This window comes from Canis lupus, chromosome 5 (genome assembly GCF_011100685.1).
Source record: "Canis lupus familiaris isolate Mischka breed German Shepherd chromosome 5, alternate assembly UU_Cfam_GSD_1.0, whole genome shotgun sequence".
Lineage (NCBI taxonomy): Eukaryota > Metazoa > Chordata > Mammalia > Carnivora > Canidae > Canis > Canis lupus.
The window spans coordinates 54,688,478-54,716,394 of record NC_049226.1 but is presented as its reverse complement, the minus strand read 5'-3'; the positions used below and the strand labels follow the sequence as shown (position 1 = coordinate 54,716,394).

At 56.1% G+C, this 27,917-nt stretch overlaps 2 protein-coding genes across 9 annotated transcripts; both read left to right on the top strand.

The window, feature by feature from the left end:
- The first annotated feature begins 803 nt into the window (after window positions 1-803).
- TMEM61 (transmembrane protein 61) lies at window positions 804-11,113 on the top strand. 8 transcript variants are annotated; one of them, XM_038537429.1, is made up of 4 exons: window positions 804-1,084; window positions 2,515-2,576; window positions 4,646-4,995; window positions 10,686-11,113. In XM_038537429.1, exons 3-4 carry the CDS (start codon window positions 4,646-4,648, stop codon window positions 10,948-10,950), a joined length of 615 nt encoding a protein of 204 aa, XP_038393357.1. In that variant the 5' UTR covers window positions 804-1,084; window positions 2,515-2,576; the 3' UTR covers window positions 10,951-11,113. The 8 variants fall into 8 exon arrangements, with proteins under 8 accessions (XP_038393357.1, XP_038393359.1, XP_038393361.1 ...); XM_038537433.1 differs by lacking the exons at window positions 804-1,084; window positions 2,515-2,576 and adding an exon at window positions 1,094-1,421 and having other exon boundaries at window positions 4,646-4,760; window positions 4,860-4,995; XM_038537428.1 differs by lacking the exon at window positions 804-1,084 and adding an exon at window positions 1,101-1,421.
- Window positions 11,114-14,319: 3,206 nt separating this feature from the next.
- On the top strand, window positions 14,320-27,488 carry BSND (barttin CLCNK type accessory subunit beta). Its single transcript, XM_038537425.1, has 4 exons — window positions 14,320-15,968; window positions 21,820-21,914; window positions 23,868-24,143; window positions 24,950-27,488. Exons 1-4 carry the CDS (start codon window positions 15,792-15,794, stop codon window positions 25,362-25,364), a joined length of 963 nt encoding a protein of 320 aa, XP_038393353.1. The 5' UTR covers window positions 14,320-15,791; the 3' UTR covers window positions 25,365-27,488.
- Window positions 27,489-27,917: the final 429 nt, after the last annotated feature.

Genomic DNA, 27,917 nt, shown 5'->3' with positions numbered 1-27,917 from the left:
CCACCCCCCACACACACCCAGGACAGCTCAGGAGTCCTCCCACAGAAGACTTGGCCACTCACACACCGCTCACCCTCCCTGCAGACTCCTAAATCACCTGTTCCCCCACCCCAAACTGCCTTTAACCTGCAGTTGTTAAATGGCCTCGCACTTAACCTGCACAGCTGAACTCATTCAGTCTCAGAAGACCTGTGACTTGGAATCATCAGCCCTCCTTGGACACAGGAGGAAGAAGGTTCAGAGAGCTTAGGTGACACAGTAGATGGGGTCCCTGCTCCCAAGCCCCCTGTTGCCAGCCTCTCGGGGCTGGGGCTGCGGCCTCCTATAGGGGCTGGGGGGAAGCGCTGAACGTGAGGTCCTGCAGGCAGGGCTTGCTCTAAGAGGGGTCCTCTGAGAAGCCAAAGCCAGTTAGTCCCAGGGAGTACTCGGCAAACCCTCTTTGGGCCTCCGTTTCTCTTGCTGTGGGACGAGAGCGAGGAGGCGTGGGCTCAGCACGCATAGGGCCCCTCGGAGGAGCATCGGGGCTCTGGGAGGGGGCGGGCCGGCGTCGGCGTCGGCTGGGCTCCAGCCTGCCCCTAGGGCTGCGGGCGGGACGTCGCCGCCACCCACCGCGGGCCCCGCCGCTCCGGGCCGGGAACCCTCGGCCCCGCCCTCCCGCTGGCGCTGCCGCCTTGAGGGCGGGCGGGGCGGGGCGGGGCGGGGCGGGCGGCACCTGGGGCGCCCCACCCAGGCCCCGGGCGTCTCCGCCCGACAGACCGGCCCGGTCCGGGATCCGGGCGAGGCGAGGCGGGGCGGGGCGGACGGCGACCCCGGCCCGAGCAGAAGCGGGGGAGGCGGGCTCCGCACGCCCCTCGGCCCCCGGCGCCCCGAGCTCGCAGGGCCCCGCGGGGATCGCAGCCCCGGCGCGCGGGTGCATCCGACCTCGCTCCTCTGGGCGGGAGCCGAGGCCCCGGACAGCCCGGGACCAGGACCTGGGAGCGTGCAGGGCGCGAGGGCGGGGGTCCCTGGGGCAGCCGAGCCGGACCGCGCCGCCGCCCTGCGCCCCGCGCCCCCCGCGCCCCCGCGCCCGCCGGCCTGCTCCGAGGTGGGTGCGGGCTGCTTACCTCTTTCCCTCCTTCCGGAGCATCTAGGCTCCTCCTAGCGCGGCCCCAGCCCCAACCGCTTCTCTTCACCTTGACTACGTGGCTAGGCGGTGCGGAGGGGACACCCGGGCCCCTTCCTGAGTTCCAACAAGCCGGTGGCCTCGGGCTTGGCGGTCAGGCCTCAGCTTACTCGCACTTGATTGGGATGGTTTGGCCACTTCCTGGTCGGGCGGCTTAGCTCCTACAGAAGAGTGGCCCCTGGAGTCCTCTTGCTGGTTGCGCGGGCGGTGTGAGCACCCCCGCCTTACAGAAGAGGATGCGGAGGCAAGGGGAAGCCAGGTAAATTGCCCAGTGTTAGAGCCAGTGTCCGCTCTTGTCCGGCTCTGTCTGTGGCACCAAGCTTTGCCGACAGCTGGCCATCTTGTCGCTTCATCTTTACAACTTGCCCTTCCCTGGGACGCAGAATTTGAGCTCGGGGATGCCGAGCAGCGTCAAGGTCACAGAGCTAATAGAATGGCCATAGTTAGAGTGATCAATCTGGCGCAGAGAAGAGCTTTATCTGGTGGGTGGGAGCTGGGGGTAGCTGGGAGGAGGTGGTTGGTGTTTGGACTGGGTCTTGAAGGGGGAGCTATGAAATTAAGGCCCTGGATGGGGACAGAAGGTCCCCCAGGATGAGGTCCCCAGACCCCAGGACTGGATTCAAATTTAGCACTGACCTCAGGCAAGCTGTCACCTTCGAAGCTCCATGGTGCTGTTGTGAGGATTAAGTCAGGGGACACCTGTAAAGCCCTGTGTGCTTCCCAGCCCATGTAAATGCCCAGTACATGTCTGCTTCCGCCATCATCATGGATGTAGGCTGAGGGAGAAATGGAAAGGGAACATCCCACATGCAGATCATCTTCATCTCTGAGGGGCAGGATTAATTTTTTTACTTCATTTTTTTGTATTGGAGTTCAGTTTGCCAACATATAGCATAACACCCAGTGCTCATCCCATCAAGTGCCTCTGAGGGGCAGGATTAATGATGATTCATATTTTGCGTTTTTATACTCTTCTGCAGTTTTCTCACAAGGGGCAACTATTGCTTTTATAGACGTTTAAGAGCCTCTTAAGTTACCTTTTGCAGGAGCAAGTTCCTCAAGTGTTGAGAAGCACAGCAGTTTCTGGCTTCCAGCAAAGCCCTTCACCTTTTTGAGCTAGGTCTCTTCGCTTGCAAAACAGGAATTTCTTTCCCTGCCCTGAGTACCCACCTCCGTGGGGAGTGTACAGAGGTGCTGGGATACAGAGGCGAGGGGTTATTAACTTATTGATTTGCTGTGGGTTTTTAAATTGTTTTTCCAAGCTGATTTCTGCAGCTCTTGACAGCCTCTCCTAGCTGTCGTCTCACTTTGGAGGAGGAGTAGTCAGGTTCTTTTCCTCCCTTCACACAAAGGCCTTGAGCGAGAGACAGGAGGCACTTGCCCCACAGCCAGACCGACAGGAAGACAACAGCAGGTAATTTATGCATGACACTTGTCTATTTGCTTCTGGTGGTCTGGGGGCTCAGAAAGATTTGGGGTCCACTCCTAGAGCACCTCTGTTACATGTATACATTCTTTTTTTTCTCACGTGTACACATGTGTTTTTAAACACATTTGGGAACATATTTGAAGTCTAAAGCTTCACCTACTAGATCTTTCTTTTAAAGATTTATTTATTTATTTGAGAGAGAGAGAGAGAGAGCATGAGTGGGGGTAGGAATAGGGGAAGAAGGAGAGAGAATCTTAAGCAGATTCCCCGCTAAGTGCAGAGCCTGATGCGGAGCTCGATCCTAAGACCCTGAGATCATTACTTTAGCCAAAACCAAGAGCCAGCCTCTTAACTGACTGAGCCGCCCAGGTGCCCATTCACCTACTAGATCTTGAACATTTTACCATGGCCCTCAGCTTCCCTAGGAGCACGCCTTTGAATGGCTGCACAGCAGGGCATCATTTGGACACAGCACGCTTGGCTGGGTGAGCCCCTATTTGGAAGACATTGTTGATCACAGAAGTCTAGAGTCTCTGAGTTCCCCAGCCCCTGCTTTTCACTGACTCAGATTTTGGAAGAGGACACTGTGTCTCTTTAACTTCTAAAGGCCTGTTAAAGAACCTGCCCTTTATAAGGATAAGGGAACAGGCCCGGGGCAGTTGGTAAGGTTACCCCAGAGCTGCAGAGTGAGGGACCAGAGCCAGGCCTCCACTTCATGGCTGGAATCCTGTGTTCCCTCCTTTCTCCTAGCTCCTCTCAGCTGGGAGGGAGGCTTTGCACATAGCAGGTGTTTACTCAGTACCTCTTTCCCTCATTTAAGGGCAGGGAGAAATTCTCCCACAAATGTGTATTGAGCAGCTACTGTGTGCTAGGCACCTGGGGGATCTAGCCGTGAGTGGGGCCAGTATGGACCCTGTCCTCAGGGTGCTCACTGTCTGGTGGGGAGGACAAGCAGAGGAGAAGTTAAACACACAGAAATGCTGTGATCCAAGGAGGCCCCGGGGACATGGTGTGTAAGTGAAGGCTTCTTGGGTGAGGGCCAAGCTGAGTCTTTGAAGGGAGATGATGGCAAGTGACCAGACAGAGAGAACAACGTGTACAATGGCCTAGAGGTTGGCTTTGAGGATGACATGGATGTGGGTTTAATCCCTTCCTGTCTGCATGATCTGGGGCCAAATTTTTTCCCAGTTTTTGTTTTCTCTGTGCATTTTTTCTTGACCTGATGGAGATAATACACTAAGCAGCATTTGCCACACTAAGCTGAAAAAAGGAAGATACATGCATGTCCCCCTGTAGTTGTTAAACTTTGGTGCCAAGCTTGTTTTCTCAAACGGGTTAATAATGTTCCATCCGGAGGGTGTGCCATGGTTTACTCACCAGTTCCCTGTAGTTGGGCATTGAGGCTTTCTCCAAAGTAGGACCATTACAAATAAGGCCATAGAGGTCATCTTTTTGCACAGAGGGGCTTCATGTCGTGGATTTGAGCGTGGGGCTCCTCAGTGCCCCCTTTCACTCTTGCTCCTTTACCTGCCTTGGGTCTGTGGTTACCTCTGCTGGTTGGAGGAAGTATCGACCTCTTGGGATTGTGACCTCTCGGGATTGTGACAGGGACGTGAGGCACTGCATAACCCGCAAGTCCCACCCCTGGAGGCCCGGTGGGCCCAGGAAGTGTTCCACCCTTCCCTCCTGGCCTATAGTAGATGGGGCTGGGGTGGGGAGTGGGGTGCACAGGGAGTCCTACCCACCAGGCTGATGGGACCTGTGAGGCCTGGGGAGCCGGGAGTGAGCAGAACCACACTAACTGAGCTCCTGCTGGGTCCCACCCGTGGTGCTCAGAACCTGGGACACGTTCTCTGTGACCTCTGAAACAGCCCTGCCAACTTGGGAATATCATCTCCATTTTACAGATGAGAAGAACTGAGGCACAGAGGAGCCACATGACCTGTCCAGGTTACACAGTGATCTCTAGGGAGGACTCCACACAGGGTCTCCAGTCCCCCAGCAGGCCTCTCTCATGGCCCATTTTATTCCTCTCTGCCCTTTTCTGTGTTCAGATGTGTGATGTGAGCCGAGCAGCCTCCACACTCCGCTACTGCATGACAGTCAGCGGCACGGTGCTTCTGGTAGCTGGGACCCTATGCTTTGCTTGGTGGAGTGAAGGAGATGCAGGTACTCAGCCTGGCCAGCCAGCTGCACCCACTGGGCACCCCATGCCCGAGGCCCCGAACCCCCTGCTCAGGTCGGTCAGCTTCTTCTGCTGCGGCGCAGGCGGCCTGCTACTACTCCTCGGCCTGCTGTGGTCCATCAAGGTCAGCACCCGGGGGCCTCCCCGACGGGACCCGTATCACCTCTCCAGGGACCTGTACTATCTCACTGTGGAGCCCTCGGAGAAGGAGAGCTACAGGTCAGCGGGGCAGGTGGAGGTGATGGGTGGGGTGGGGAATAAGGCACTGTCACCTGTTGGGCATTTGTGTAGCAAATTCTCATGGAGTTTCTCCTCCAGACCAGGCCTGGCCTATGTTCTGGGGATCTGGAGGCTGATCAGCATAGTCTTGGAGGAGTTTATTTTATTAATTAATTACTTTATTTATTCATTTTTAAAAAGATTTTTATTTATTATTTGACAGAGAGAAAAAAAACACACAAGTAGGCAGAATGACAGGCAGAGGGAGAGGGAGAAACAGACTCCACACCGAGCAGGGAGCCTGATGCGGGACTCAATCCCAGGACCCCAGGATCATGACCTGAGCCAAAGGCAGATGCTTAACCTACTGAGCCACCCAGGCACCCCAGTCTTGGAGGATTTTAAAGCCTTTAACAGACTTTGACAAATCAAGGTAGTTAGAGCTGTCAGAGAGGGGCAGATACGGTCCTATGGAGATGAGGAGAAATCCAGGAAGGTTTCCTGGAGGAGGTGGCAATTGAGCTCAGCATAGTATGGGGCAGAAGAGCATAGGGGTAAAAAGCCCAGGCACAGGAATCAAACCTCCTGGGATCCTTTCCTGGTTCTGTCACTAACTATCAAGTAAGAAAGTAGATGATGCCACCCTGCTGAGCCTCATCTAAAGGGGGTGCCACCCTCATCTAAAGGGATGCCACCGTCACCTAAAGTAAGTACAGCACAGTCACAGCAAACACCTGTATTCACCCCGTGCCCGATGCTGTTCTAAGTGCTTTTTATATATTTATTCATTTTGTTTTTACAGCAGTTCTCTTAAGTGGGTACTGTATTCCATTTATAGAGGAGACCGCTGAAGCCCCAAGTCATGGGATAACTCGCCCAAGCATACCCAGCTAGCGCCCCTCAGTCAGGACCTGAACCCAGAGTCTGCTCTCACTGCTCCCTAGCTCAGGGGACACGCATGTGTAGGACTTAGCCCAGCGCCTGGCACACAGTAAATGTGACTTTTCCTCAAGTGGATAGGGTAGAGAGAGGCAGTTTAGGAAGGCAGAAGAGCCTGTGCAAAGGCCCCAGGGGCAGGATGGGGGTGGAGAAAAAAATCTTGCATTAAGACCATATTTCTCAACCTTTGAAAAATTATCGCTCCCTCTAAGGAAACTTTTTTAGGCATTTTTTCCCCTTAATCCTCTACCCACCTCCATGAAATGTTCATACCACCGATATACTATTTGTTTGCTCTGTATGTATATCTGTATTATATCCATAAACAGGGGATCACCAAGATACCAAGAACCCACTTTTTGCCCTGTGGAGAATGCCTGCGTTACATGTGTACTTGTTACGTATTTATTCATTCAGTCAGGTATGGGATGTGCCCATCTCCCTGGCCTGCATCCATCTCCAGTCCTGTCTGCCTACAACGTAACAATTACTGTTGCTGTTTCTAGAAGAAGAGGGTGAGGAGTATCCAGCCGGAAAGTGGCTGAGCCTGCTGGCTGCCGAGCTTGCATGCTCCCAGCCCAGCCTGTAAGCACTGGATTTTGGTGTATGAGGGGCTAAGCCAAGGCTTTATGAGCTGGCCTGGGACCTGGACACCCTTGACCCCTTAGTGAGGGGGAGAATGTATTCTGAGTTCAAGAATGTGGCCTGTAACTCCCTGAAGTCAGAGACAATAGAGTATTCACGAGGGGCCATGTAGTACAATGGTCTGGCCTTGGTTTGACCCAACTGTGAGAGGACAGGGCAGGGCCTTGGGGACTCTCCAGCCAATCCTCTCCCTTCTCAGATGAAAAGCCTGGGCCTCAGAGAGCCCCAGGACCTACCTGGTCACACAGCAAGTCGGTGGTTGACTGGAACCAGGCCAACCCTCAGGGTGCTCTGGACGGCAAGCTGTCTCTCCTCGCCCCGCCTGGGCTGACTGCTCGGGGAGGGTGTTGTCTGTACACACAGCCGTGTTGACTCAACAGTGTTGGGGCCATCGTAGTGTGTGTCAGGTGGGGCCAGTTGGTCTTCATCTCCAGCAGGGGCAGGAGGAAGCCCAGCTCGGAGGGTGCTCATGGCCCACCAGCTTCAGAGACCCAAGCCTTAGGTTCAGAACTAGGAAGGCTGGGTGTCAGGAGGCTGCTTTTATCGATGACTCTCCGGTCCCTGAAGCTGACCTCACCGGGCCCTGCTGCTCGGGAGCCTCTGTCCCCCATGGGGAGGCCACTGTGCTGGTGTGGACGGCAGGCCTCCCAGGGCCCCCACCCTCAGCGAGCACAGCAGAAACAGCCTCGGTCTACTCAGACATGAGGGTTTCAGCGTCCGCTCTTCCTTTTATAAGCCGTGTGTCCTTGAGCGTGTTACTTGGGACTCCCTGAACCATGCCTAATTCTTCATCTGTCGTCTGACCCTGACAGAACTTTCCCCTGTGATTGCCGAGAGGCTCGGATGAGTTGATAGATGGGGAAGTAGATGCACTGCAAGGTTCACGCACACTTAGCTCTGCTGCTGTGTGTGAGACTGTGCTTTGCGGCTTGCAGTGCGCTCTGGCGCCCACTAACCGTGTGAGCCTCAACCATACGAGGTAAGCCTGAGGATTAGACCCATTTTACAGATGACAGAGCTCAGGTGTGGAGAGAGGAGGGCCTGGGGTAGGAAGACAGGTGATAGGTACAGTTGGCTTGAACTTTGCAATCAGAGGGGTCTGGGGCTTTGTTGCTTAGCTGACGTGTGACCTTTACCTATCTGTACAATGGCTGAGAGCCAGGCCCCCTGGCTTGTCACAAACATGACACAGATTAGGGAATTTACACATTGGGCAAATAGTATTTCATCCACATCCCTTTCCCTCTCCCTCCTGTGGTTGCCTGACTCAGCTGAAGGGTGGAAGAGGCAACGCCAGGTACGGGTCTCCTGCCCCCACAGGGCTCCAGAGAGTGGGACAAGGCCCAGCCTCAGTGAAACTTGCTGCACCTGGGGACCATGGGGGCAGGCCCCTCTCACACACTTGCAGGGTGCAGTATCCAGAATACACTGTGAACGGAGCCTCCGTCCGGAAGTGTGTGTGATCTGGCCGCCCTGCATGGGGCCTCAAGCTCCCCAATTTCCAGACCATGGGTATGGGACTTGGGGCTGGCTGGGCCCTGCTAGCTCCTAAGGCAGCAGCAGGTGGCATGAGGGCCACTCCACATCTGCCCTCTAAGCAAACTTCCTGCTATGGGGTGAGCTTACCTGTATGTGTGCCTTGCCCTGCCAGCTGTTGCCTGCATGGGCCATCCCAGGCATACTCCAAATCTTTTTTTTTTTTTTTTTAAGATTTTATTTATTTATTTAATTGTCAGAGAAAGAGAGAAAGGGAGAGCACAAGCAGGGGGAGTGGCAGAGAGGCAGAGTGGCAGAGGCAGAGAGAAAAGCAGGCTCCGTCCCAGGACCCTTAACTGACTGGACTCCCCAGGCATACCCCAAATCTATCTCACATCTGCAGGGCTTGGAGAAGAGAGTGAAGCAGGAGTGTGGCTGGGAGGAGAGAGAGCTGGGCAGGAGACATAGGACTCCAGAAGCTGTATTACCCACATTTTTCTGAGTATTTAGAGCTTTTTCCATTTTTCCCCCTCCCAGAATCCATAAAAGGGGATCGTTACCCCTGTTTTACAGATGAGGAGAAAGAGGCTCAGAGAGGCCATGTGAACGTGGCCTAGGTCACACCACAATAGATGACAACAGAATCTAGCTTGCTTTCCTCCAGAAGCAATGTTCTTTGCCTGCAGTCACATGCAAAGGATCCTGGGAGCTCAGAGAATGACACCCCTCTTCAGCTTCCTCACCTGCAGGGCTCCTGGGTCTCTTGCAGAGGAGGAGGGTCTGTGAGAGGAGCATGCAATAGCACTGGGCAGGGGGCCCACATTTGGCTCCTGGCTGGTGCCCTCCATCAGGCTGGCACACAGGCTGAGGGTCAGCCCTAGGCTCCCCACAGGCCTGTTCCATGACCCTGTGACTGGAGCAGCAAGCCCACCGCCCTAGTGGGTCACTCTGAGGGCTGTGATTGTCTCGGCCTAAGAAGACATATTGTCCAGAGAAGGGCCTTGTCCCCGGCGGGGGATGGGAGCTCACGCGAGGGGCAGCAGCAGGTGCCCATCAGGGCCCCCACCAGCCTGGAGAGTGAAGTTCCCTCCACCACCTCTTCTGACTCCCAGGGCCAGCCTCCTGCCATCAGCCCCTCCCCTGTCTAGACCTGCAGACCCCCTGGTGCGGATTGACGGGTTTCCCCACGGCTCCAGACTGATGACCTTGGGCAAGCAACAGCTTCTTGGAGCCTGTATGGCAGGAGATCTGTGATAAGCTTTGTTCCACACACCCCTTCCGCATAGAGACTTTTGAGATTTTGTTATTGGTTCCTGTTTATGGAGTATGTGCTAAGTGCTCCTTCCCTATATTATCTCAACTAATCTTCACATAGCCCTGGTGACATAGGTGCTATTATTGTCCTCATTTTATAGATGGGGAAACTGAGGCTCAGAATAATGGAGTTACTGAGCCCATGATCTTCCACCAAGAATGTGGCAGAGTGGAGAGTTGAACTAGCCAGTGCCCAGACTCCTAGCCAGCCCTCAAACTACTTGGTGTGGAAGCCACCTTCAGGGTCACGTGGTCACCCCGGTATCTGGCAGCAGCGTCTCCAAAGCAGAAACAGCCCAGACATAGGGTCAGTGACACTCCCACCCACCGGGGTCCTGGCAAGGAAAGAAGCATTACCTCCCCAGAGGTGACCCACTGGGGTTCTGAGAGGACTGAGGGCCGGCCTCATTGCCATCAGCATTGTGGCTGGGGTACAGGTAACCTGTTTTTAGAATCTAGCCTGTGAGGCCTGGTCTGAGAGGCCTCACGGGCCCCGGTCTCTGCCTTAAGTCCCTGCAGGGTAGTTCATTTGTTGGAGGGAGGGCGAGTCACAGGAAAGTCAGGCTGTTTACAGATAGATGTGGTTGACCCAGTAGGTAGTGAGCTCTCCAACTCTGGAGGTATGCAAGCAGAGGTAATCACTTGGCAGACTTACCATATGGGGCCTCAAACGTCTAGATGGGCAGGAGGGTTGATGTCTCCCATCGTGCCTTGAGCAGCCACCACGCTGGATCTTGTGAGGGATATTACAGTAAGCTGGAGGTCTTTCTGCCTATGAACCATCACTCTGTCTTTCTGCAAATGTCCCCAGGCGATGTGCCCTCAGCCCCTGGATGCTCAAAGTCCAACCTCGTCCTAAGGGACGACCCACCGAGGGCACCTGGTGGGGGTCAATGCAGTGACAGCGAGGCGGGGGGGCAGTGCTCTTGGGAGCCCAGAGCAGGGAGTGAGAGCTTCGCTGGGGGGAGGCACCAGTCAAGAAAGCGCAGCAGAGGAGTCTCAGAGGACAAGTGGGGACTGGCCAGCGGTGGGGGGGGATGGACTTCCCCTGCGGGGACAACTGAGGCGGCGTGACGAGCCAGCGCCAGCGTGTGTGGACAGCTAACCAGGTGGGGCGGGGAGGGGAGAGAGGGAGGCTGGGCTCGGCAGAGCCCGCTCGCACCAGCTTCAGCCGTGCACCCGGGGCGCTGGGGAGTGGGCACAGGGTTGGGACCAGGGCCCGAAGTCTTCTCCGGCCTCAGCCTTCCTGGCTCCTTCCCTGGCACGCGGTGGGTCTCGCCCTTGCCCTGGCCGCAGCCGCTCTTCTTCTCCTGTAGGGTCCCAAAGGTGGCTGCCGTCCCCACCTACGAGGAGGCCGTGTGCTGCCCGCTGGCTGCGGGACCCCCGACACCACCTGCGCAGCCCGTGGAGGAAGGCCTGGAGGACAGAGCCTCGGGGGATGCCCTGCTGGGGGCCCAGTGCCCCCCGCCGCCCAGCTACGAGAGCATCGTTGGTGCCGGTCAAGGCATCTGTGGGCAAACAGTGCCTGGCCCCGGGTGCTCCTGCCCCGGCCCGGCTCAGGCCGCAGCGGGGGGACCTTGAAGGCTCCCCGTGGCCTCCGGAGCCGGGGACAGAGGCTGGGCCTCTGGTGGCTAGTCCAGCGCCTGGTCCACAGGAGGCACTCAACAACCCTTTGTTGCAGAATGCTGTTGTAGTCACCTATTGCCGTGCAACAGACGGCTTGGAATAAACCCATCTGATCACCTCTCGCGACTCCCTGGGTGCCTGGGCCCGGCTGGTGGTTCTTCTGCCGCACGTGATGCTGGTGGGGCTGCAGTCCTGAGGTGAGCCGGGGTGTCCAGGACGGGGCACTCAGACAGCTGCCCATTGTGCCGGTTGTCAGCCCCGGAGACTGTCGTACAGATGAGATGACGGGGGTGGGGCAGGACTGGCCCGAGGTCACTCCCTGAGTCTATGATCAGAGGAATGTGGGCTCTGAATTCAGATCACCTGGACATGGGTTCCACGACTATCAGCCGAGTGACCTTGAGCAAGTGGCTTTGCCTCTCTACCGCGGCTTCCTCGGGTATAGGATGGGAATCAGGAGTGACAGGCTGCAGCCCCGGCCGAGGAGCTGGGTTGTGAGGGACACACGAGGAGAGAGCAGCTGGCTTTGTGAGCTCACCGTGACCCTGTAGGCACAGTACTAATGCCTCAAATCCTCAATGCACATCTTAGCCCAATGGCAGGTGTCTGTTCGTGCTCAGGGATTGCCAGATTTTGTTAGTAACCCCTTTCCACCTAGTGTAGATTGGGCCTCTGCTCCCATACCCCCTGTGACAGGGAGCTCGTTACCTTGCCTTACTTTCCTGATGTGGCACAGATGTCTGTTCTCTGCCCGGTTACGTTCTGCATCCTGCATTTCCACCTCACCCCATTCACAGATGAGAAAGGCAGCTCAGAGAGGTTAAGTAACCCTCCCCCGGTCACACAGCAAGCAGGGATTCAAAGTCCTGGGGCTCAGTCAGCTGCATAAGGGTGGCATTCCTTGAGGGTCTCCTGTATGCTGGGGCGAGGGGCAGGCCTCTGCCACTGTTTCACATCGTCGTGGCTGCTCTGCTACAGGTGGTGTTCCCACTTAACAGACCAGGAAACTGAGCCTCAGAGACGTAAAATCACAGAGAATGAAGTCAGAGCCAGTGGTTTCTTGCAAGCCTGCCTGTGCTTCCCTCTCTGGCCTCCCTCTCTTCTGGAAGTTCTATCCACCCGTCCCCTCCCCAACATCAATCAGGAGCGTACTCATCCTAGCCCCTGGGCTTACGACCATGAACAAAACAAAGTCCACAGCCTGCAGCAGTAGCAGACAGACAAGGGACGAGATAGATAATTAATGTATGTAGCACAATAGGTGGGGACACACACTACGGAGAAAAGTCACTCGGGAAAGGGCAGTGAACACTGGTGGGGAGGGTGTGCTGCTGTTCTAGGAGTCACAGCAGGGACTCCTCAGCCTGAAGAGAACATTCCACAACAACAGCCTAAAGGAGGGGGGGGGGCGGGCAGGCAAATATCTGAAGGAAGAGTCTCCCAAGCAGAAGGAACAGCAGGTGCAAAGGCTGCGGGGTGCCTTGTGTTCTGAGAAGAGCCCGGAGCCAGAGGGCTGGAGTAGGATGAGAGGGGAGCTGGGGTGGGCGGCAAGGGCAAATTACCTAGGGCCTGGTAGGCTGTTTTGAGGCCCCTGGCTTTCACTCTGATAAAACAGGGTGTCCTTCCAGGGTCCTGAGCAGAGCAGTGACATAGTCTCACCTAGCATTTGGGTTGAAAAGAGACTTCAGGGGGCAGGGGTCGAAGCGGAGACCGTCAGGGAGACAGAGAGGATGGGGCTGGGACCAGAGGGATGGGCAGTAGTTGGGGGTGAGAAGTGACTGGATTCTTACATCTTAGAGGTAGAGGGTGTGAAGAGGCAGTAAGGATGCTGGCTGGGATCCCAGGTGATGGCCTGAACTACGCCGGAAGGATGGAGTTCACACAGGAGGGCCAGGTCTGAGGGCAGGGCAGTGTAGGGGCGAGGGTGTGCGTGGCATTTAGAGTTTTAGCTCCAGCCACGAGTCAGTGCTTACTCACTCCTGGGCCTTTGCACTTGCTGTCGCTCCCTGAACTGCTTTCCTTGCCCTGACAGAGCTCCAAACAACCTTTCAAGATCCCTTCTATGAACCTATCCCTTCGTTCCTCTCACCTCCTTACCCACTCCCCCACCTCCAGTCTATCCCTCTTTCCGCTTTGTGCACGTGCCGGACCTCACCCACGTCTCAGAGCCTTTACCTTACTGTGCCTCGGAAAGTAGCACCAAGTGCCAACACACTTTGAAACCCCATATTTATCAGAGTGCCTCACCCTTCAGGTGGCCCTGCATGCAGTTGGTGCTCAGCAAGAGCCTGGCTGGGGACCTGGCTTGAATTCTGGGCTCTGCTATTTACAGGTTTTGCGACCTTGGGTAGCTCACCTTGCCTCCATCAGCCTCAGCTTCTGCATCTGTCTGATGGGTGCGATCTTTCCTCTCCCTGCCTCTGAGGATCTTTCGAGGATCCTGTACCAATCTGAGAGACAAGAGCCCTGACCCGCTCCTCCCACCGTCACCCCCCTACTCCCCCACCCCGACCCCCACCCCCTTGGCTGGAAGGCAAAGGCCTGGGCTCTAGGGAAGAGATGACACCAGACCTGGTCCACCCAGCACCTGCTTGTCCCAGAGTTTCTTATTCTTACTCGTTGTCACTCCTTTTTTTTTTAAGAGGGGAGAAAAAGGGGAATGAAGGTTGGGTCGTGGAGAGGAAATAAAAGGTGGGGAGCAGGGGAAAATGCTTGGGTGACTGGGAGGCCGCTCTGGAAGGGCGAAGGGCCAGATCCATCATCCACACTGGCGTTGGGGCTGCACAGGTCCCCGTTTAGCCGCCGACTCGGTTTGGGAGGGTATTAGCCAGTCCCTGCCACTCCCCAGGCTCAGTTTCCTCGCCTGTGAAATGGGCACGATGACCCGGGCAGAGGGGCGGAGTCGCCTGCTAGAACCGCGGGGTGAGCGGCGGCAGAGCGCGTGCCACGGCGGCCACCAGAGGACGCGCAGGGTTCCCACCGGCCCGCCCCGCCTGGACCCCTCCCGGCCTCGCCTCCCTTCCTGGGCGGGCCGCCTGGCGCTTGCATCCCCCGAGCCCTCTTCCAGGTGATGATGACCCTGACGCCCTGGACGGTCCAGCCATGTTGATAACCAGACCCCATCAGGTGTTCCTTCCTTAGGTCACTTCCCCACGTGGTCACCTAGGAGGCGACCTGATACCACCCTCCACGCACAGGTGACGAGTCTCCAGCCCAGTTCACCTGGGGAACCAAACCTGGATGTGAGCCCTTAGCCACCTCTCGCTGTGAGGGTCTCCTGAGCTATTACGGGGACCCCCCTCCACCCTCTCCTCCTCACCCCGACCCCCACCAACTTGGAGTGTGGCCCACCTGGATGGGAGAACTGGTGAAGGAGAAACTGCTGCTGCTGGAATAAATGTTTATGGTCAGGAACACCAGGCAGAGGGTGTGAGCACAGGTGTGGTGCCCAGAACCAGCACAGCCGGTGCTGGGAAGGAGGGAGAAGGCCGTGGCCACACACAGAAGCCTCCCCAAACCTATCAGTCAGGACGCCAGTTGACTTGGCCTTGTATCTCCCCGTGGTGACTTAACCCTATAAAACCTATAAAAGTATCTTCTTTTAGAGATCCCCATGGCTTTCCTTTTCCTATAATATCTCAGAAAGGGATCTGATTTTTCCCATCAGCCCGTCCCCAGGACTGAAACTCCAACATCAGAATGCCAATCTGAGGGTGAAGGCGTCTTCCCGGGTGAGGAGCCCAGGGACTTGCTGTCAGTCACTCACACCCTCCAGGGGCACTAACGCACACAGCGTTTCTAGGGGGGCAGCTCACTGGAGCAGGTCTGGGGGAGCGCAGGGTATGAGAAAGGAAAGAGGATCCCAGGGAGGCCAGGCCTGGAGACCGCGCTGGTCCTGGGAGGTGCGGTTCTCACCCCGTTGTACAGGGGAGGGAAACTGAGGCACAGAGGGGTCATGTAATCATGAGTTCACTGTCCCTGGGCAGAGGAACCAGAACCCACGCCCTGGCCCCCAGAGCCCACACTCTGACCGTCACGTACAGTGAGGCAGTATCACATGGTGGCCGGGTGCACAGCGTCGGGGTTCAAATTCCAGCTGCTCTGCTATTTCTAGCTGTGTGACCTTGGGTGATGTACCCCCTCTGTCCTCACTCGTGAAGTGGACATAGTAGTAGTTGCCTCGCGGGGTTCCCTTAATTGAGTTAACAGCGGTAACACGTTTGGAGCAGCGTCAGGCGTGCAGCCCCACCGTCCGGTAAAATGAGCTATTATTCCTGAACCCCATGACCTTGAAGAGTCCAGGGTTCTTCAGGAGCCTAAAGCTTCGCCGGCCCCGGGGGCTCCCGGAATCTTCCCGCGGCATTCTAGGCTCTTCGGGCTGTGCTGTGGCGTCCTGCTTCCCGGCCGGCCCAGCCGGCGTGGGGCCACCTGCCCAGCCCAGCGCAGCCCCACGCAGGCAAATGAGGTGATGTCAAAGCCCTGGCCGGGGCCCAGCCCTGAATCCTCCCCCTCTCCCTCCCTCATGTTTCCCCTCCTTCAGGTTCACACACACACACACACACACACACACACACACACACGCACACGCACGCACACAGGCTCTGGCCGCCCCAGGGAAGGTGAGAGGGAGCGAAGGTGGGCGGGTGGCCCGGGGCCATCGAAGCGTAGCTCCTGGCCCGGTGCGTGGTCCGCCCCCTGCAGCCGGCCCGGAGCCGCCGCCCCGCCGCAGCCATCCCCGAGCGTCCCCTCCTCTGCGCCAGCCCGTGTCACCCCAGCCGGGGCCTGGCCGGGCAGCCATGGCTGACGAGAAGACCTTCCGCATCGGCTTCATCGTGCTGGGGCTCTTCCTGCTGGCCCTCGGCACGTTCCTCATGAGCCACGACCGGCCCCAGGTCTACGGCACCTTCTACGCCATGGGCTGCGTCATGGTGATCGGGGGCGTCGTCTGGAGCATGTGCCAGTGCTACCCCAAGGTAGGCGGCCGTGGCCTCGGGTGGGCCGCGGCCCGGGCCCGGAGGGATGGGGCTGTGCCTGGGTTCTGGGTGTCGTCCTCCGTCTTTCACTGTCTTGTCGTCCTCCCCTGTTCTACCCTTTTTCCTTCCCGAGCACCCATCCCTCCTTCCTTCCAGCCCTTCCTCCTTCCATCATCCCTCCGTCCATCCCTCCTTCCCTCCCTCCCTCCAACCTTCATCATAAGGACTGGTCAGAAGGCCCCTGGATCTAGAGCCCCAAACCACGAGGGAGACAGTGAAACCCACCCTACGATCACGTGCTTGAAACCACAGCGGAGACCCTCCTGCTTCATGGTGTAGCTCATCCTCACCCAGAGCTTTCTGGCACCATCTGTAGTTCATTGTAGAGTGGAGAAGCACCAGGCTCCCACAGTTCCTAAGTGTCAGAGTTGAGGTCGTGGCTCAGCTGCATGTGACTTAAAGGGCAAGCCTTCCCCCTCGGGGGGTGGCCCCTGTGTCCCCGCACTGCCAAGAGTTCCGGGGTGGGTCAGCTGGAACCATGCCTGCGTTGGGGGGGTACGGGGGTGGGCAGTGCCTTTTTCTTCCATTGAATGTGCTCCTATCCTTGTGAATGACTCAGTGGTAAGAAGAGCACTGGTTTGGGATCCTGTGTTCTAGTTCCAGCTCTAAGTCTCAAACCCTCTGTGTGACCTTCGTCTTTTTGAACCTTGGTTTCATTCATCTGTAAAGTGGGCCCAAGCTCCTATTTCCCCCAGCCTCCCAGAGTTATTATGAGGAACAGAGAAGAGATGGGATGTAGGAATGTTTTATGAATGGTGGGGTGTGGTATTTAGAAGGGCTTCCAATCTCCTTGTTACTGATCCTCCCAACAATGATGGATCATGTCAGGAATTGTAATTTTTCAGGGCCCAGAGAGGATGGGAGACTTTTCCAAGGTCACACAGCTGTCCAACGGACCCAGGGAGATGAAGAGAGAAGCTATGGATTCTTTCTTTTTTCTTTGTTTTCTTTCTTCTTTCTTTCTTTCTTTCTTTCTTTCTTTCTTTCTTTCTTTCTTTCTTTCTTTCTTTCTTTCTATCGTTCTTCTTTTTAAGATTTTATGCATTTATTCATGAGAGACACAGACAGAGGCAGAGACATAGGCAGAGGGAGAAGCAGGCTCCCTGCGGGGAACCCAGTGCGGGGCTTGATCCTAGGACCCTGGGATCACGACCTGAGCCAAAGGCAGGTGCTCAACCACTGAGCCACCCAGGTGCCCTGGAGCCATGGATCATAACTTGGGCTCTGTCTCTAACGGCCTGGGAGACTTTGGTCAAGCCCCTTCCTTCTCTGAGCCTGTTTCTTCATTCGTACAAAGTGTGTGTCAGGAAGGAGGGGTGAGAGGGAGTGCATCTGAGGGCCCTGCAGGTCCTGCCATGTAGGGCAGCCCCCACGGCCTGCAGCCCCCTCCTCTCTCCCACCTGGGTAGCTGTGCTGGGGGTGTTCAGGGGAGTAGGCAGGGAGCTAGGGGGGCAGGCCCTGGGCCTGGCTCTCCCTCAGCACCCCCACCCCCTCTGTGCACCAGCCCCTGCTGTCAGTGTGTTTGGTGCCTGGGCGGTCTGGACTGGTTTGTAGCCATTTACCCAGCAGTTTACAGTCAACTAGCCTCTGTCTGTGCAATGCCCTGAGTACAGGTCACCGGGGGAAGAGGTCCCTGGGGCCCAAGCCACCCACGTCACCCCACCTCTGTTGTCATCCTCCCAGTGAGGAGGCTGGATGGTGGGGCCTGGCCAGGGGACCGCAGGGGTGTGGAGGGCAAGGTCCTTCCTGCCTCTCCCCCTTTGCCAGAGGTGGCTCTGGGGGGTGGGGGTGGGCAGAGGGACCGGGTGGCAGTGGCGGGGGAGGGAGAGAGGGGAGAGGGAATCTTACTGGGCATTAATGAGTAACTGTTGATAGATTCACGTGTTCAGGTGCTGTGGAGGCAGCAGGGCAGGGTGGAGACAGTGAACGCTTTCGTGTCCCCCACTGCCCCTCTTCTGTGACCTTGGCAGAGGCCACCCCCCATGTCCTGGAGCCTTGCACGGCCCCATGTGGGGACCAGTAGGGTCTGGTATGGGGGGACCAGATTACACTCTGTCCTTAGGACTGGTGTTTGTGGCATTGGGCGGGTGTCGGTGTGTGTGTGTGCAGGGGTGCGAGCGCTGGTGCAGGTACGTGTGGCGTGTGTTTCAGAGACGGAGGCTTTGGAGCCAGCGCACCAAGGAAAGGAAGAAAGTGTGTTATGGACCAGGGAGGAGTGGTTGGGGTGGGGGGTGGGGATCCCATCCCTCATGTCTGCTCTGCTCGCTCATGCCTGGCCCCCTGGAGCTCTCAGCAAATGCTAGCGCTGTCCTCCCCTGTCTCTCAGTGTCTCACAAATGGGAATTTTCTGGATTGAAAGAAATATAAGTATAAGGGAACGGAATCAGCCCATTAGGATATAAGAGTAGCATGAACTAAGCTGCCTCTGTCTTTGAGGGGCTAGGATCTTGTCGGGGAGACAATTTTCTGCCTGATGGGGAGGGAGTGGGCTTCCATCTTCACAAGATGAGGGCTTTTGTAGATTATGTAGAAGTTCACCAGGCAGAGAAGATGGGGAAAGATTTTCCAGGAAGAAGGAACAGCACGATCAAAGGCACAAGTGAAGGGAGCAACAAGAGTAGGTCAGCGTGCTGCTGCAGGTGGAGGTTGGAGGGAAGGTAGAGACACAGTGGGCCCAGCTCCACAGGGCCTGGGGTGCCATGCTAAGGAATTTGGACCTTACCCTTTAGTTGATGAGACCAAAGATGGACACAATCAGCTTTGCAGTTCAGGAAAGTTGTCAGGCTGACATCAGAGAGGAGGAAGGATTGGGGGCAACCAGGCCAGTGGCGGAGGCTCCTTCACTGGGCCGGGTGAGAGATGATGGGCCCCTGGACTCAGGCAGCATTTGAACCCAAGACCGTAGAAACTGAGAAGACATTTCTCATTCATCACACGTGCAATGCCTGCCATGGCTAGATGTGGCCCTGGCTCTTCTACTGAGCTTATCTCTTTGAACTTCTGCAGTAGACTTGGTCGGGCAAGGGGGTGAGCTGGACCTCAGGATTTATAGAAGGAGAAATTGAGGCAAATCTGAGATATGAGACTGTGAGGGATGTTATGCCCATTGGCTGGGACAGGGCGGGGTTGCTGGGAGAAGGGAAGGAAGCAGGGCCTCTCCCTGTCTGGCTTCTGTTTCTGCCCACAGTTCCCCCAGTCCCCTCTCCCACCTACTCCACTGGAGTCCAGAGCCAGGCCCCTGATTGGCGGTTGATGGATCCTCTTCTCCATGGGTAACCCTCGCTCCCTCTGCTCCCTCTGCTCCCTCCCTTTCGGGTCAGCTCAGTGCTCTGCCTAAACATGAATCTGCCTGTGTACTTTCCTGCTGAGCACTCCTCCAGGGCTCCCATGCTTCTGGATAAAGACTGAACCTCTTAGTCTGATGTTCTGGGGTCTTCAAGTCTGGTGCCGCCTCACCAGTTTCAACTCTATCTGTCCCCCTCTCTTTAAAAGGACTTGTGTTCCAACATGCTCCAGCCTTTCCTTCTCCCTCAGGCTTTTCACTGTGGTGATAATAGTGATGCTCTCTTGTGATGAGGACGATGGTAATAGCCATGATGATAGTGGTGATGATAGAGATGGTGGTGGTGGTGATGATGATATGATGATAATGTTGATGGAGTTGATGATGGTGACAGTGATGGTAATGATGTGATGATGTTGGTGGAGATGATATGGTGGTAGTGGTGGTGATGATGGTGATGGTTGTTGTAATGGTGTTAATGGCAATGGTGTTGGTGGTGGTGATGGTGATGATGATATGATGATGATGTTGATGGAGGTGATGGTAGTGGTAGTGGTGGTGATGATATGATGATGGTGGTGGTGGCGATGATGGTGATAGTGATGGGAATGACATGGTGATAATGTTGATGGAGATGATGACGGTAGTAGTGGTGGTGATGATGATGATGGTTGTAGTAATGGTGATAATGGTGATGGGGTGGTGGTGATGGTGGTGGTGGTGGTTGTGGGCATAGTGATAATGATAATGATGATGATGGTGGTGGTGGTGAGGAGGAGGAAGAGGAGGCGGTGGTGACTGGGCCATGAGGTAATGAGGCAGACTAAGGGGCAGCTTCTAAGAAGTACAGAGCCAGCTGGCAAGGGCAGAGCATGCTTGGTGGGTATGGAAGATACCAAGACCTCTGCCTTATTTCTAGGCATTTCAGGGAAGCTTACTCCTCATAGGAGTTCTAAGATTCCCTCCATCCATCATTCCCTTCTCCCCAGCAGGATGGAGACTTTCTGGTGCAGACAAGTGTCTTTGGCTCATCATGTTCTGTAGAAGAGATACAAGGGGCTGCTATTTATGACCCTGGTGTAACACAGTGGGCTCTTGTCAAATATTTGTTGAACAAATTTTCAGTTGAGAGCAAGAGTCAGAGAGGTCAGATAACTTCATCTTCAGAAGCATTGAACTATGGTTTACTGAGCAGCTACTCTGTGCCCAGAATTCTGCTGGAGGCTTCCTCATACGATATCTCATGGGATCCTCACAGCAACCCCAGAAGACAGGTATCGTTAGCCCCATCTAAAAAATTATGGTAAAATATGCCCATAAAATTTACTGTCTTAACCATTTTAAGTGTACAGTTCAGTAGTGTTTTTTTAAAAAAATATATATTTTATTTTATAGTAATCTCTACACCCAATGTGGGGCTCAAACCCACAACCCCCAGATCAAGAGTCACATCCTCCAGCAGCTGAGCCAGCAGGGTGCCCCTGCAGTTCAGGAGTATTAATTAAATGCACATTATTGTGCAACCAGTCTCCAAAAATTTTTTCCTCTTGCCAAACTGAAACTTTATGGCCATCAAACGATACCTCCCCACCCCCTTCCCTCCGGTCTTGTGTCAGCCACTGTTCTGCTCTCTGCATGGATTTGACTAGTGTGGGTACCTCATGTAAGTGGACTCCTGCAGAATCTGTCCTTTTGTTCTTGGCTTATTTCTTCAAGGCTCATTCGTGTTGTAGCAGATGTCAGAGCTTCACTCCTTTCTAAGGCCGGATAATGATCCATTGTACGTATGTACCACGTTTTGTTTATCTGTTCGTCTGTTGTTGGACACTTGGGTTCTTTCCACTTTTTGCCTGTTGTGAACAAATGCTGCAAAGATCTCTTTGAGGCTAGCCCATAGAGGCTCTGAGAGGAGTGATGACCTGCCCAAGAAAGGAATCTTCCCCAGTCTCCCGGACCCCAAAAGCAGGGCTCCTTCTGTCTCATCCCACCGCCTCCTTTATGACCTGCCTCCCCTCTGCCACCCAGTGCCCACCCCATGTGCTGCACTTGCAGAGACCTCTTGATCCCTGAGAGTTCCACTACAGGGACTGATGGGTGCAACTTCAGTCACTCACTTCTCTGGCCCCCACCACAGTCTCTGTGCCAAGAAATACGTGGCAACGATTCACTTCCCACTCACTCATCAGATAAGGATGAAGCACCTACTCTGTACCAGGTGCATTCGGGGCCCTGGACTTGGACCCTGGGAAATAACAAGATACCACTTCCTCCAGGGCTCTCGTTTGCTCATTGCTGCCCCCTCGTGCCTGGAAGACTGCCTGGCACACAGCTGGTGCTCAATAAATGTCTTCTGGGTGAATGAAGAGCCAGGTGGGAGCAAGAGCCCAGAGATCCAATCACTCGCTGCAGCTGGGCCCCGTGCAGGGCCCTCTGCTGTCCCGCAGGGAGCCCTCCTGGCCAGGATGGGTGTGGGAGCCACAGAGAAGCCTTCTTTCCTTTGCCCTGCAGATCACCTTCATACCCGCTGACTCGGACTTCCAAGGCATCCTGTCCCCAAAGGCACTGGGACTCCTGGAGAATGGGCTCGCTGCGGAGATGAAGAGGTAGGTGCCAGGCCCTCCGCGGCAGGGGGGCTGTGGGGGGAGCCCCTCAGGCCAGTATCCTCTTACAGAGGACAGTGATGGAGGGGGGTGAGAGGGCTGGTTGGTGCCTCTTCCGCTTGCTGCAGGCTCCTGCTTTCCCTCCCCACGTCCTGAGAGCGTGCCGTTAGAAACCAGGGATTGTTTTGAACTCTTGATTCTACAAGGTAGGCATTATTCTTCCTGTTTTACAGCTGAGGGAACCGAGGCTCAAGGATTTTGTCCCGTTTTAGAGGGAATTGGTGGCATACCAGAACAAAAACAGGTGTGGCTCTAAATGCCAAACAGCTGTGACTGCGACTCTGTATGGCAAACAAGGGGCGTGTTGATGGCCAAGCACAGTTCCTGGGGCACACCTATAGGCTGTGGGATTGGGAGAAGGTGACTTACCTGTCTTTGTCCCAGTTGTAAAATACAGGTAGTAATCGTACCTTTCCCCTAGGGCTTCAGGGAGGGCTGAGGGACAGCCCTATATAAAAACAGCACCAAGACCAGATCGTGGTGCATGCTGGGCCGTCTCCAAGGGTGTCATCACTAGTGAGACGTGCTACCTGTCAACCAGAGATCAAATCAGCCAGTTTGCTCCCATCACTTCCTTTAGTCCTCACGGGAACCGTGTGAAGTGGGGGTGTCAGGCCCTTTATACCGAGGAGGAAACTGAGGTTCAAGAAGTATAATTACAGGGACACTCGGGTGGTGCAGCCGGTTAAGTGTCCGACTCTTGATTTCAGCTCAGGTCATGATCTCAGGATCATGAGATCAAATCCCGAGTCCAGCTCTGCTCTGGGCATGGAGCCTTCTTGGGAGTCTCTCTCTCCCTCTCCGTCTCCTCCTCCCCATCTCTCTTTCTCCCTCTCAACCCCCCCGCCCCCGCCAAAGCAAGCAAGCAAACAAACAAAAAACAAAAGAAGTATAATCACACAGGCTTCAAACCTCATAGGGAGTCAGTGATGGACCAGACCAGACCTGCGTGGCTCCCCAGCACACGGCAGCAAGTACTCCAGCCCTGGAGAGGGGGTGGGACCAGCCGCCCTCCCCACCCCTGGAGGCTGTGACTCTGTGCTTAAAGATGGGGCTGCAGGTCCAGGGTCTATGGCCAGGGTTCTGGAACACTCTCCTTCGCTTGGGGAAGGAGGCAGTGATGATACTTTCTCTTCCTGGCACAACAGAGTGACCTCCGCAGGGGAACGAGGTGGCTAGACCCTGGGTGGGCCTAGGACTGGTCACACAGGAAGAGCCACTGCACAGAGCTGAGTTCTGGGCTCCTCCTGTGTGATCTTGGGCAGGGGATCTAGTCCCCGCACCTCACTTTGCGGAGGGGCTGTGGAGAGCATAAAGAAGGGGATGATGGCTGGAGCCCCAGCAGTGTCACCTGGTGTGGGAGGCACTGTGGGCAAGCCCGCCGAAGTCTCCACGCTCCCCGGTTCCCCGGGTGGGACAGGGATTACGTGAGCTACCTGACAACCTGTCAGGCAAGGAGCACTCAATATTTGGGCTGTCGCTGCTGCTGTGTCCTCCCCCAAAACAGCACGGGACGATCACTCTGCTTCACAGGGGTGTGCAGAACAAATGCAGTGGTGAGCACAGGCCTTGGCTCACCGTCTGAAACGCAGCACACTCTGCGTCCATGAGAACCTGCCCACGTTCTGCGGGTGCTCTCTTGGGATTATCTCGGGAGCTGCGGAGTGGGAGGAGCACTGGTCTAAGAGCCCGAGCTCAGCCACTCCTTGCTGGGCCTCAGTCTCCCTGTCCATGAACTGGGTACAGTTACATCCCCCAAGGGCTTGAGATCAGGGGAGACCGATGCCCAGAGCAGGAGGGCGGGGAGACGACACCCAGGTGTCCTCTTGTGAGGTCTGCTGAGTGGACTTGCCCACCGGCCTGTTCTTTCTCTGCTCCCTGCCGCGCCCCACCCAGCCCCGAGCCCCCATACGTCAGGCTGTGGGAGGAAGCCGCCTACGACCAGAGCCTGCCCGACTTCAGCCACATCCAGATGAAGGTCATGGGCTACCATGAGGACCCTCGCCCCCTGCTGGCGTCGGGGCCAGGACAGCCGCAGCCGCAGCCGGGAGCCGGTGATGGAGGAGAAGGTGGCCCTCGTGATGCTCAGGCCTGGATGGAGGCCACCGTGGTCATCCACAGGGGCTCGGATGAGGATGAGGGTGGAAGCCAGCCCACTCCGAGCAGGCCTGGGTGAGTACACAGAGTGCTGTACCAGCTCCAGCGTGAAGCCGGAGGGGCCCTGGGCCACTGGGGACTGGCTGGGACATTCGGGAGTGGCGAGGGCAAGGGGGTGGGGACACCCTGAGAGGCAGCAGGGATTGCTGACACATGAGCCTGGCTTAGCCTGCCAGGCCTGGGTTCGAATCCCAGCTCCTCTGCTGTGTAGCCTTGGCAAGTTTCTTATCCTCCTGAGCCTCAGTTTCCCCACGTGGGAATAATAATCATCACTATCATCACTCCTGCCTCTGAGGGCTGTTGTGAGAACTGGGTGGGTTCAAATCTGGACTCTGCTGCTGATGTGCTCTGTGAACTAGGTTTTTCATTCTTCCGTTTGTTCACTCATCCCACCAACACTGCGGGGCACCTACTCCCTGCCGGACCTCGAGGGCCCCACCCACAGGAGCCACTTGGGGAGAGGCAGACGAGGGAACAGAAGGTGGTACCTTGTGTGGAGGGGGCTGAAGGCCCACAGGAGACCCCTGGGTGGTCAGGGAGGCAGGAGAAGCATCTGGTTTGGATAATAACATAATCCCAGTTCTTAAGTACCTACTATGTGCCAGGTATTGTGCAAGGTGCTTTGCACATGCTATATGCTGTAACCCTCAGGGACAACCATAGGAGTGAGTGTGATTATTTCCCCCTATTTTGTAGAGGAGGAAACTGAGGCCCAGACAGGTAAACTCACCTACACTGGGCATTGCAGCTAGTAGCTGGAATTTGGACCCAGGCAGTCTGACTCAGGGCTACCCTTGCTCTCTGGGCCTTTGCTCCTGCAGCCTCCAGGCCTGTCCCCAGGGCCCTGCACCGTTGGCTTCCTTCCGAGATGATCTAGACATGGACTCCAGTGAGGGCGGCAGCCCCAACCCCTCTCCACCTGAGGGGGAGGGGCCCCATCCCCCGCCTCGGGAGCCCTGGGCCTGCAGGTGCCAGCTGGACCGCTTCCATGACTTTGCCCTGATTGACGCTCCCACACCAGAAGATGCACCTCCAGAGGGGCAGCGGCAGGATACGGCCCTGTCCAGCTGTCGGCAGCAGTCCCAGAGGACAAAGGAGGAGGAAGAGAAGGTTTCAGACACAGGAGCAGAGGAGCCAGAGCAGGAAGAGGAAGACTTGTACTATGGGCTGCCGGACAGCCCTGGTGACCCCCTCCCGGACAAGGAACTGGGCTTTGAGCCCGACGCCCAGGGCTGAGATGGAACCATTCCTTGGGTTCTAGCCCGACACCACTGCTAATCCCCATGTGACCTCACAGGGCCTTAATGTCCCTGTCTGCCAAATGGGCTTATGTGGAGGTTCATAGGAGTAAGTGGACCTGAGGGCATTTTGAATGCTCAAAGAAGTGCGCGGGAGGGGATGCTTGCTGTCCATGGACCATTGCTCTTCAACTATTAATTGTCTTTGGTGAAGCTTTGCAGGTAAAATATGATTCATTGAGATTTGCAGCCGCTGGGGCCCCCAAGAGCTGTTTCTGCCTCCCCACAAAGCTGGATTCTGAACAGACCCTCCTTGGTGCTACCCCTGAGGCCCTGATCCTCTGTGAGGGCCTCTTAGGGCTCCCGTTCTGTCGAGTCTTGTAGCCGACCCCCCATGCTCCCCCCCGCCCCACCCCTAGGTAGCTGGAGTGATCCATCTTCCCTCAGAGCTAACCACGTTCATCCTGCCCACTCCCTCCTGTGGTTTCCATTGCCCCAGATCCAAACCTTCCCTGACTCACCTCTGGTGACTTCCCAGCTTTCTCCCCCTTCATCCCATGCCTCAACCTCTGTTGCTCCAATTCCCAGCCCACTCCCCCACCCCCACCCCCACCCCAAGACCATCCTAAGCTGTCCCCTCCACCAGTAGGCCCTGTGCTTCCTTGTCTGGCAAATTCACACTCATCCTTCAAACCCTGGCACAGATGTCCCTCCTCTGAAAGCTTTTCCCACTGTTACCACTTACCGCTTCTCTGAATACGTTCTTTCTGGCTCCTCTATGCCATCTTTGGGCCTTGTACGTTTGTTGCTGGAGCATGACAACTGCTCAAGGCTAGCGTCTTTGCTCTACTCGCCTCAGTATCTCCTGTGCTCAGATCAATGCCCACTGAAGGTTTACAAAGCCGACCAGAGCCTTTTGCAGATGAGCCTTTTGCAGACACCCATGCCCTAAGTCTTAGATTCCCAGGCCCTTCGCTCTCCCCGCTTCCCTCCCCCCCATCTCTGGTATGCAAACCTCCAAATGGCACACCATATGAGTCACAAAGGCAGGCAGAAAGTCCCCAAAGAAACCCCCTTCCCTGCAGAATACATCTGCATTGGCTCGGGATGGTGGGTGAAATGAAGCCTCCTGGCTTGATTCGATTTGATTCGGGTGGCATTTACTGAGCATCCACTGTGTGCCGAACACAACGCCAGGATTTTTAGGGGGAGACGGACGTGAACTGGTAAGATTCTTGTCCTCCAAGAGCTTACAGTCTACTGAGCTTGGTGCCTTGTGAGTTAGGAACAGAGGCAGAGTACAAGCCAAGGTGGGAGCAGAGAAGTTAAAAATGGCCAGCAGAGCCCAGAGGTGGTGGAGTGACAACCACACAACCATCTCTGGTCCATTGAATGCAGGGACAAATAGCTCAGGCTCCCTGAGCAGCCCCCGGAGATACCACTGTACTGTAGGCACACAGTGTAAGGCCTTTAACAGGCTCATCTCTGCAAAGTGCCTGCGTGCCCCAGCACGGACAGCGGCAGCTTCAGAGAGAGGGGCCGTGGTACCCCTTCACGCCAGGTCCGCACGCTCAGAACTTGCACCCTGGGCCGCTGGGCGGAGGAGACCTTCATCTAGGCTTGGCCTCTGGGTTGGAGTTGGGGATCTCAGCTGAGGGAAGGAGAGGCCCCCAGGGCTGAGTCCAAAGTGCTTGCCCCTGGGGCGCCTAGATGGCGCTGTGGGTTGGGCCTCCAATTCTTGGTTTCAGCTCAAGCCCTGGTCCCAGGCTTGTGAGATCAAGCCCGAGTCAGGCTCCCTGCTCAGCGCAGAGTCTGCTTAAGACTCTCCACCTCCCTGCCCAGTAAAAAAAATAAGTAAAAAAAAAAAAAAAAAGTGCACACCCCTGGAAACACACTCCTCTTTCACTCTGGGTCATTACTACCTCGAGGAGGAGAGCCTTTATGGTGAGGGGTGCCAGTGGATGCATCCCCCTGCTGTAATGTGCTCTTGCTAGTAGCCCCGAGACTGGGGACACAGTGAGGGGCAGTGTGCCCTGCTTACGAAGTGAGGGAGGGAGCAGGTGACCTGCATCAGAAGGGTTGTCTGGGCAAACAGCTAAAATAAAGTTTTCAGTGTGTAAAAGGGTCACTTTCACCTGTGAATTCTTTTATGTGAAACCACCTAATCCCCCTCTGGGCAGGGTAGATAAGCCATCCTGTCGGGCAGGCACTGGGGGCACCCTCTGGAAAGGGACCACCAAGCACAGGGGCAAGGCCGTGTGCGACAGCTGCACCCCTGAATCACAAATGCCCCAGAGCGCCCAGAGCCCCAGTGGAGGCTAACCCCGTCCTAGGGGTTGGCACAGGGCGCAGGGTGAGGGCTTGGGGCAGCAGAGAGAGAGGGCGAGACTCTGGCTTTGCCAGTCCCAGCTCCACATCCTGCTGCCTGAAAGGGAGCCCGTAGGCCTGGTCTGCCCTGGACAGTCCCGGTTTCTGCCCGCTGCCCCTGCCCAGTTACTTTATACTGTTGGTGCACCCACTTGCGATCAGAGTCATCCCATTTGGATTATAC

Excerpts from the sequence above, each read along its gene's own strand:
- BSND (XM_038537425.1), top strand. The coding sequence starts at position 15,792 with ATGGCTGACGAGAAGACCTTCCGCATCGGCTTCATCGTGCTGGGGCTC. Across the intron at positions 15,969-21,819 it reads TGTGCCAGTGCTACCCCAAG|ATCACCTTCATACCCGCTGA; the intron begins GTAGGCGGCCGT and ends TTTGCCCTGCAG. Across the intron at positions 21,915-23,867 it reads CTCGCTGCGGAGATGAAGAG|CCCCGAGCCCCCATACGTCA; the intron begins GTAGGTGCCAGG and ends CGCCCCACCCAG.
- TMEM61 (XM_038537431.1), top strand. The coding sequence starts at position 4,646 with ATGTGTGATGTGAGCCGAGCAGCCTCCACACTCCGCTACTGCATGACA. Across the intron at positions 4,996-10,685 it reads TCGGAGAAGGAGAGCTACAG|GGTCCCAAAGGTGGCTGCCG; the intron begins GTCAGCGGGGCA and ends CTTCTCCTGTAG.